The sequence below is a fragment of the Octodon degus genome, unplaced genomic scaffold, assembly GCF_000260255.1.
Source record: "Octodon degus isolate 3935 unplaced genomic scaffold, OctDeg1.0 scaffold00002, whole genome shotgun sequence".
NCBI lineage: Eukaryota > Metazoa > Chordata > Mammalia > Rodentia > Octodontidae > Octodon > Octodon degus.
In genome coordinates this window covers 8,769,909-8,779,424 of record NW_004524578.1, presented here as the reverse complement: position 1 = coordinate 8,779,424, position 9,516 = coordinate 8,769,909, and the positions used below count along the sequence as shown (strand labels likewise).

Genomic DNA, 9,516 nt, shown 5'->3' with positions numbered 1-9,516 from the left:
CCAGGACGACGCCGCGCAGCGCCGGACGCGGACCACTTTCATGCTGATTCCCCCGGACTCGGGCAGCGCTCCGGCCACTCCGCGGGCCGCCGGCCTCCGCCCCGGCCTGCCTGGCTCCCTGGGTGCGCCCGCGCCCGGCGCCTCGGCTCTCCCAGTCCTCCAGATTTCGATGGCTTTCCTGAATGGCTGACTGTGGGCTGCCCTGGACTTGGCCCCCGGACAGTCTCTCCTCCTCCTCCTTCTCCTTCTCCTCCTCCTTCTCCTCTTCCTCCTTCTTCTCCTCTTCCTCCTCCTCCTCCTCCTTCTCCTCCTCCTCTTCCAACTCCTCGGCTGCACACTAGATCTGAGAGCGAGAGAGTGAAGGAGAGGGAGGGAGTGAGTGAGAGCGAGCGAGATCTTTGGAGATTTTTTTTTTTTTTTTTTTTTTTTTGCCTCCTACTTCTGTCTTGAAGCCAGACAATCGACTTGCAGCTCTCCCTCCCCTCCCTCTCTCTCCCCACGTTCTGCTCCCACTCTCTCTCCCCTATCCCCTTCCCCTCCCCTCCCCACGGAAAGCCCCCCGAAACCAACAAAGCTGAGCCGAGGGAAACAAACAACACAAACACACCGGGCCAGACAAGCCATCGACAAAACTTTGCAAAAGCAAAAACAAAAAAGGAAAAACTAACCAACCTCAATCAACTAGCCCTGAGCCACCCGGGGCGCCCTCCCGCGCCCTCTCGAACCCTCGCACACACAAAAGGCGGCGCGCAGGAGCCCGAGACCCGGGAGCCGCCGCCGCCCCGCCGCCGCCCGCAGCCAGGGGAGCAGGAAGTCCGGACGCGGCCCCCATAGATATGGCAATGGTAGTCAGCACGTGGCGCGACCCCCAGGACGAGGTGCCCGGCTCTCAGGGCAGCCAGGCCTCGCAGGCGCCGCCCGTGCCCGGCCCGCCGCCTGGCGCCCCGCACACGCCACAAACGCCGGGCCAAGGGGGCCCGGCCAGCACGCCGGCCCAGACGGCGGCTGGCGGCCAGGGCGGCCCTGGTGGCCCGGGCGGCGACAAACAGCAACAGCAGCAGCACATCGAATGCGTGGTGTGCGGGGACAAGTCAAGCGGCAAGCACTACGGCCAGTTCACGTGCGAGGGTTGCAAGAGCTTCTTTAAGCGCAGCGTGCGGAGGAACCTGAGCTACACGTGCCGCGCCAACCGGAACTGTCCCATCGACCAGCACCACCGCAACCAGTGCCAGTACTGCCGCCTCAAAAAGTGCCTCAAAGTGGGCATGAGACGGGAAGGTATCGGCCTCTCATTTCTCCCCCCTTCGCCCGGGGTCTCGGGGCCCTGGGTGCGTTTGGCTAGCCTGCTCTGGGTAAGGACAAGCGGCCCCAGCGCTGCTCTTCGCATTGCAGCCGAAAGGGGTTTTATACTAGAAGGAGTTCTGCACTGGAACCCCGACCTCCAAATCCGCATGCTTTGGCGGACTGATTTCCTTCTCTCTTCGAGCTGTTTTCATTTTCTATGCATTGATTGAGAGTTCATTCGAGTTCACCTTTCTTCAAGGGATGGGGTGTTGTTGTTTTAAAGCCTGCTCTCTCGCTCGCGCTCTCTCTCTCCCTCCTTGTTTTTCCTGCATGTTCAACATATGTCCCTCCTCCCCACCCCTCTCCCCAGCCCCCACCCCCTCCAAGGAAAAACCAACCTGAGATTGTACTTTTGTGCGGGGGGTTCAAATTACAAATGGCAATTTTATGCGCTTCGCCGTATTAACGCTGCCGCCCGGGCAGCACTCATGTGACCCTCCGTGGATTAACATTCTGCTAAAAGAAATATCTCTGTTTTCTTTTCTTTTTCCTTTCACTTTTGTAACCGGGAGAGTGCTGTAGGGAGTAGGAAAGGGTGGGCGAGGGGCCTCGGGCTGCTGCCTTCGCTCTGCGCGAGTTGGGTCTTTGTGAGATAAAATTCGCCCGGCGCAGCTAGCAGTGTTCTGCCAATGGCGCGCGGCGCGCGGGGCGCGGGCTCCGGCTCCGGGCGAGCCAACGCCGGGGTTTCTTTGTGTAACTGCGAGAGCGACTCTCCCGGTCCGGAGTCAGATAACAGCGCCAGCCCGAGCCTAGCCGGCCTGCTCCGGCCCTCGCGGGCCTTGGCCCGAAGGCCCCGGCGCCCGGCGCCTGCTCCCTGCCTCTCCCCGGCTGCCTTTCGCCTTAGCCGGCCTCTCTCTCTCCGCCCTCTCCCTGCGTCTCTGCAAGCTCACTGATTAGGCAGACGCCAGATCTCGACTCTTCCCTCCTCTCTCGCCGCGGGGGCTCCGGGCCGTGCTGGGACTGGGGCCCGGGCTAGGGCTGAGGTGTTCGGGGAGAGTAGCTCGGGGTGGCTACAGGCGGTCCGGGGCAAACCCCTGGGTCCTGCAAAAGCGTCTCACCCTCCTCCTAGACTCGCCCCTCCCGCTCCCTCTCCTCCAATCAATAAGAAATATCAGCTGTTTAGCAGTAAAGAAGAAAGATGCCCCCAGAATGCTCCATCCCGCCCACAGCTTCGGGGACCCCACAGGCAAAGTGGCCAATTCTGGGTCCTAGGCCGACCAGCCCGAGCGGGCCTCGGAGGCAAGTGTACTGGCCTGGCCATGAGAGCCTGCCTGGGTGGTGGTTTGTGAACAGTGGTGGCCGGGCACCAGGCGACTTCCAGGTCTGTGGCGGGCCTGCCTGGCTCAGGGGTGGCTCAGGGCCAGGGGCAGGTGAGGGGTCGGGCTAGGGCAGACCCCGTGGGGGACCTGGGATCAAGGCTAAGCATTAACTGTTGAGTGTCTCTTTTCCTCCCCAGCGGTGCAAAGGGGCAGAATGCCACCCACCCAGCCGACCCACGGGCAGTTCGCGCTGACCAACGGGGACCCTCTCAACTGCCACTCCTACCTGTCCGGATATATTTCCCTCCTGCTGCGCGCCGAGCCCTATCCCACGTCCCGCTTCGGCAGCCAGTGCATGCAGCCCAACAACATCATGGGCATCGAGAACATTTGCGAACTGGCAGCGCGGATGCTCTTCAGCGCCGTCGAGTGGGCCCGGAACATCCCTTTCTTCCCTGACCTGCAGATCACGGACCAGGTGGCCCTGCTTCGCCTCACCTGGAGCGAGCTGTTCGTGTTGAATGCAGCACAGTGCTCCATGCCCCTCCACGTTGCCCCGCTCCTGGCTGCTGCTGGCCTGCATGCTTCGCCCATGTCCGCCGACCGGGTGGTCGCCTTTATGGACCACATACGGATCTTCCAAGAGCAAGTGGAAAAGCTGAAAGCGCTGCATGTCGACTCCGCTGAGTACAGCTGCCTCAAGGCCATAGTCCTGTTCACCTCAGGTAGGAAGGAGCCCTGTCCTCTGGTGCCCTGGTGCAGAGTTAGGACCCAGAGAGGTTGGGACACACCAGGGCACACCCAGCTTGTCCTCCTTGGAAGGCCTGGCTGTGGATCCAGTTCCAAGCTGGAATTCTGTGTGGCTGCTGGGCACCACCAGGCTTGGCCTGGCCCAAGGCTGGCTTGCTGAGAAGATGCTGAGGCACCTCTCCCAAAGTGGCACACAGGGCAGCCTCGCCGACCTTTTCTTCTTCTTCTGCAGTGCCCAAACTGGGTGCACTGTCCTGCTTCCTGGCTGAACCCCGGCCCTTTGGGCCTACTCAGCCCCCTGGGAATCCCCTCGAGGCCCTGGCTTTCTCTGGTATGCTGGCTGGGCCTCTAAGAGATGCTCATGGGCTCAGGAGGAGCCCTGCCTGGCATCTTCCCTGCAGGAGAAAGTTTGCCCCTGCAGGGGACAAGTTTTCCTTGTAACTCGGTAGGAGTTTGAGAGACACAGGCAAATCCATGCTGAAGGAAGCAGTTTTCTAACTCATATTCATTAAAATAATACAGACACCCCAAGAGAAGGGAAAAGAGCTGTCAGAAAGGGGTGAGAGAAGGAAAGGCCATCCTAACCTCAGACTGTCTGCAGGAGTTGTGAGCTCTGGCCACTGGCTTCCTCACCCAGACAAAACCTTAAGACAACTTTCAAACAATCCAAAGAGTGTGCCAGCTTGTGCTGGACTGGAGCTATAAGGCCGTCATTGACTGTATTATGAAATCTAATTAGTTTGCATGTAGTTTAACCTGTGTGAGTAATAGATCTGATATTAATTAACTCTTGAGGCCAAATGATTTTTGAAGGTGTCTGGCTTTCCATTTTGGGCCACACCTGAGCCTTTGGGCTGCCTCCAGGCTCAGCCCAGCAGAGCCCAGGTGGGTGGAAATTACCCCCTCCCTTCACATTCTTGTACTAAGTTGTCAGCTGATCCCTTTGTCATGGCTGCGAGGGGACAGGGGTTCCCGGCTAAGAATAACAAACATTTGGACACTGGCAGGGCTTGCAACCAGCCTAGTCACCCACTGCAGGTCTTTAAACTTGTAATTGGGAAAGTAGAAAAGATGGATAGGTTAGGTGACAAACAGAAAAGATATCCACAATTTCTTCCTTATTGTTTGGAAGAAGCCTGGGGAATTCAGTCATTAGCTAAGTCTATGGCTGGTCCTGAGTCTTCAGCTGTCTTTTGTACAGGGCTGCTATTTACATAAAATGTCCCCCCACAGCCACCCCAAGTCAAGCCTTTGGAAGTCATCAGTAATCAGTTAGCGGGCAGCCTCTGGACAGAGTAGAGCTGGGAAGCTGGGATCTGCACTATTTTCCTCATGAGCCAGTCATATCTCCCTTGTATGTCTGATACTAAGGTACAGACAAGACAGTCCCCCACCCTCCAGCCTCCTTCTCCCTCTCCCCTTAAGCTGACACCCAGCCTGTGTCCTGCTGACACTGGGCCCAAGTTCTCAGAGGACAGGAGTGGTTGATAATTTCATGCTATCATTGTTAGTTCTTTGCCTTACCCTTGGTCTTTGAAGGAAAGAAATGACTTATACAGTTTAATTTATTACTGTTTGCAAAACGTGGAGGACTGTGTGGAGAATGCAAATGCCTTCACAAAGAGATAAAGGTGGCTGTTATCTGATTCACAAGGAGCCCCACCGAGCAGATGCAGAGGGAGTCCTAGACAAACATCCTGAAATTCCTTACCACAGACACCTATGCCTTCTGTAGACACGTAGAGTCCTAGGCATGGCTTTGAGGAGGTTGGCAGGTTCCGGTTCCAGGGGAGGAGGTGGTGGCAACTGCCTTGGAATATCTGTTTTAGTGATTCACCATATGCATGTGGGGAGCAAGGACAGGTCAGATCACTCACTACCTGAGCTGTCTTCTAGGAGAAGCCTCTCATTAGTGTACTTTCACGTCTCTGAAAAAGAAGTGTTTTCCTGAAGATAACAGGGAGCAGGGTGCTTCTTGGAGGGGCCTGGGTTTAAAAAAAAAATAGGGGGGGTGGGTGGGAGAAAAAGGGAGAGAGAAGAAAAGGGGGAAAAGAAATAGCTCAAATGAACGGAGAGATCACAGTGTGCATGGCTGCCCTTCAATAGGCTAAACTGACAAGATCAGTTTTAAAGGGCCACTTAAATCAGTTTCAAAGACTGGAGAAAAATGAGTTGCCCTCTTTGGGGAGAATCTGAGGCTGGGTTGTGGACGCCATTACTCGAGACTGGGCCAGGTTGTCCCCCACCCCCCAGCCACTATATAATTATAATCCAAACTATTATTTACTGAGGAGGAGGGGGAGGCCTGCTGGCAGCTTGGGTCCGTCTGTTTGTCTGTCTGAATACTGACTTGAGCTGGATTCACCCAAAGCAACTCTGCTTGAGCCTTCCAGAGCCCCTTTCTGAGGGCTGGGCAGCGTGAGCTTTAGCACAGTGAGCTGTGCTTTATTTCAAAGCCAACACTCGAGGACCACCTCAGGCCTGCAGCTCCGCTGCCCCCAGGTTTTCACCACATAGACGTTTGCCCCACATCTGAGTTTGACAGGGCTCTGTGCACGCACCTCATGTGACCATTTCAAGCCTCTTAATCTGATGACTGAATTCTTCTCTCTCTCTCTCTCTCTCTCTCTCTCTCTCTCTCTCTCTCTCTCTCTCTCTTTAACTTTCTTCCAGATGCCTGTGGTCTCTCTGATGTAGCCCATGTGGAAAGCTTGCAGGAAAAATCCCAGTGTGCTTTGGAAGAGTACGTTAGGAGCCAGTACCCCAACCAGCCCACGCGATTCGGGAAACTTCTGCTGCGCCTGCCTTCTCTCCGCACCGTGTCCTCCTCAGTCATAGAGCAATTGTTTTTCGTCCGTTTGGTAGGTAAAACCCCCATCGAAACCCTCATCCGGGATATGTTACTGTCCGGCAGCAGTTTTAACTGGCCGTATATGGCAATCCAATAAATAAATAAATCAAAATAATAAGGGGGAGTGAAACAGAAAAAGAAAAGGCAAAAGACTGGTTTGTTTGCTTAATTTCCTTCTGTTAAGAAAGGATATAAAAGATGTTACACGTTTGCTAAAAGAAGAGAGGGGAAGAATTTAATGGACTGTGAATTTCAAAAAAAAAGACTGTCAAATGAACTTTTACAGAATGCATTAAAAAAAAACTCCTGTGTTGGTCAGAAAAACTTGCTACTTATCATTTTTGTATAAAAAGGAAATTAGTCTTTTTCTTTTTTGGTAAATTTTTGAAAAATATTGCTAAAAGTGCATTTAAGGAGATTGGGAGGAAATTAGCAGAATGGAGAAAGTGAGTCTTTTTTTTTCCAAATTATTAATTGTCCTGTGTCTATGTATCTCTAGCTGTTCTTTTTTGTACTTTTCTGGTTCCAAACCAGTTTATTCTGTGGTTCTATAATAAGTTTTGATATAATCTTGGCTTCTTAAAAACTGTGTATCATTAAAATATATGTTCTGCAAGAATTAAAACTGAGTCCATGAAAATATCATAGGAAGACATAAAACTTTAAAAAGCAACTCAAAGATTATGGAGACGCACTTACAAGTGGTGACCAAAAATTTTAGGTGAAGTTGAGCACTCTAATTAGAGAATGGGAGGAACCACATCCAATACTTAACTTCCCCTGCCCTCCCCTTGCCCCCCAAAAGACACCACGGCAAACCTAGCTTTTTAAAAATATTTTAAGAAAGAGAATGAACTGTGGAATTTATTGGCAGCCAAGGAATGTGTCCAAGACACATGCTGAGGTTTTGAATAAAAAGTGAACTTTTGTAATTTGATTGGGTTCCGGCTTAGTTCTTGAATTGTTACGAAAAATCCTCTATCTGTTTGTATATTTGCCAGCCCTTTGTATTATAATTGTTGATATTTTCCCTTTTTAAAAAATACCATTGAAATCAGCATGACAAAATAACACTGTTGGCACTTATAGGTAACGTGATTGATTCAGTATCTTAGAGTTTACAGTTTGTGTTTTAAAAAACTGAAGGTTTTTTTTTAAGTGCAACATTTCTGTATACTGTAAAAGTTATAATAACTGAACTGTTTGGTCGAGTCTTTGTGTGTTATATTCAAGGAAAATTGAAAGTATTCAGAAATTAAAATATTATTTGATATCTGAAAACTGTTTGGCAGTCCCCACTCACTGTGTCCATGGAGAAGAGCCCCTGTGAGCTCTGGACGGGCCTGAGCCGGCTTGGGGGGGGGCTCGTTTGTTTGCTGCCCCCAGTGAGCTTGTGCAAAGGTGGACTAGAATATTTGCCTGTTTAATTTGGGTGTGTGTTGGGGGGAGCTGAAGTTAATGGTTTATCTATGGTTTAGGAAGTGCCACGACTGATTAGCAAGCCACCCCATTCACCTAACCCTCCTTTTAATTAAAAATGGATTTTCCAGGAAAAAAAAAAAAAGGCCCTTATATTTGTCACACTTAAGTGCCTGCTTAGGAAAGGTATTGTGAAAGTATTAGAAATCTTGAGATCAGTATCTATTTTATGATCAGGAAAAATACTCTTTTGTACATTTCTGACAGTTATGCAGAAGATCATTCAAGCAAGCTAATCACAGCATTGTAAATAGAGGGCAGTTGTTTGCAATGAGTTTTTCCTCAAGTAGGTGTAATTTTTTAAAAAAATTATTCTACGGTTCTCATCTAGCATGGTTGTTGAGAGGATTTCAGATTCAGTGACATAGCTTATAGCGCTGAAGGGTCTGCTTTTAATGTATATATGATAACTTGCAGTTGGACTGCCTTTCCCCTCCCCCTTTACCACGGGTCAAGGGAATCTTCTCCATTGGAGTTATGTACATAAAAACACATCGACATTTGGACATTTCAGATTGTGTAGGTACAATCTGTGCTGTTCTGGGATCCTTTGTCCTTAGACGTCAAATTAAGAAAAAGGGGGGTGGGGGTGGGGTAGAACAAGAAAGACGAAAACTTTACAGGGTGTGCTGATTTGGAAGTAGTAACTATTTGTTTAAGGTCCGCCCCCCCCACTTTCTTTTCTCCTGGTGCTGGGAGCGTGCAGTTTATTCACATTGAGACTTTTCAAGCTGCCTGCCCTCGAATATACTTTACCGTGTTGTCATTTAATCTTAAAATGGGGAGGGGATCCTGGTGAGGAGGTGAAAGAAAAGGAATCATTTTGCAAAGTGTATTAAACTTTGATACTCAGTTCTCCAGTCAATACATGCAGACCAGAAAAATCTGATTTGTGCATTCGAGCAGACTTCTCCCTCTGGCTCTCAGCTTCTTTCTGTAGATATATACATCTATAAATATAAGTATGTTCTTATGGCACAGTATCCTTGACCTTTAGATGGAGGTTTTTTTCAGTTGTTTATTTTCTCCTCTTGCAAGTGCTATCCATGTGAGTGTGTGAAGTTTTCCTTATAAGTAAAACACAGGCCCTTTCCTTGTTTGTTTTGTGTTAGTTTATTGTAAACAGCCATTGTTGTAAATTATTATTGGCATTAAATTATAATTTATGATTTTCAAAGCAAAAGACAGTCCCTGTTTTATTATGCTTTAAGCATGCATTCTAGGCGTTGAAAAATCTCTCTCTCTCTTTCTCTCTCTCTAAGTTTCAGCAATGAGCTTGGGGTCTGCAAGGCCAAAAAAAAGAAAGAAAAAGACAATTTTTCAATCGGTTAAAACAAAACCCCTTGTATATGCTTAGAGTGGCCGGAGGAGGATCTGTTTAGAGTCTTGAGTTCGGTTTAAGTTTATTGCATTTAAAGAAAGTTTTTCTTTTCACGCTGAGTTAGAACAAAAGATCTTTGCTGCGACTGAATTGGACAAAAGACGAGGGCTGGGACCCAGCTAGTGCGTTCTGTGTGAAATTGACGAGATCTTTAAAAAAAAAAAAAAAAAAAGCTGCTAAACATGGCGACTCTTTCCCTTTAAGTGTCTCTTTTTCCTTGCTGTCTTTTTTTTCCTCCATCTGAACTGAGCTGCTTTATTTCTCTGCCCAAGCCCGCTCCCCCTCCTCCTCTCGGCGCTCGCGGGGGTCGCAGAACCCGGTTAGACGCGAAATGCAACAATGGTGCGCGGGGAGAAAGGAGCGACCGCTGCCTCGCGCACTTTCGGACGCTCCGGGGCAGCCCGGGCTGGCGGGACCCGCGCCGTCCCCGCCGGCGGCCCTGCTCGGGCCTG

General features: G+C 50.4%; 1 protein-coding gene across 3 annotated transcripts in view; it reads left to right on the top strand.

The window, feature by feature from the left end:
* Window positions 1-8,031, top strand: part of Nr2f2 (nuclear receptor subfamily 2 group F member 2) — a 13,587-nt gene extending 5,556 nt beyond the window's left edge. Inside the window, exons 1-3 of one of the 3 annotated variants that reach the window (XM_004623264.3) lie at window positions 7-1,278; window positions 2,801-3,328; window positions 6,027-8,031. In XM_004623264.3, coding sequence (XP_004623321.1) covers window positions 837-1,278; window positions 2,801-3,328; window positions 6,027-6,301 — 1,245 coding nt within the window. In that variant the 5' untranslated portion in view covers window positions 7-836 and the 3' untranslated portion in view covers window positions 6,302-8,031. Of the gene's footprint in view, window positions 1-6; window positions 1,279-1,888; window positions 2,584-2,800; window positions 3,329-6,026 lie in introns of those variants that run through there. The other 2 variants (XM_004623267.3, XM_004623266.3) reach the window with 2 other exon arrangements.
* The last annotated feature ends 1,485 nt before the right edge of the window (window positions 8,032-9,516 follow it).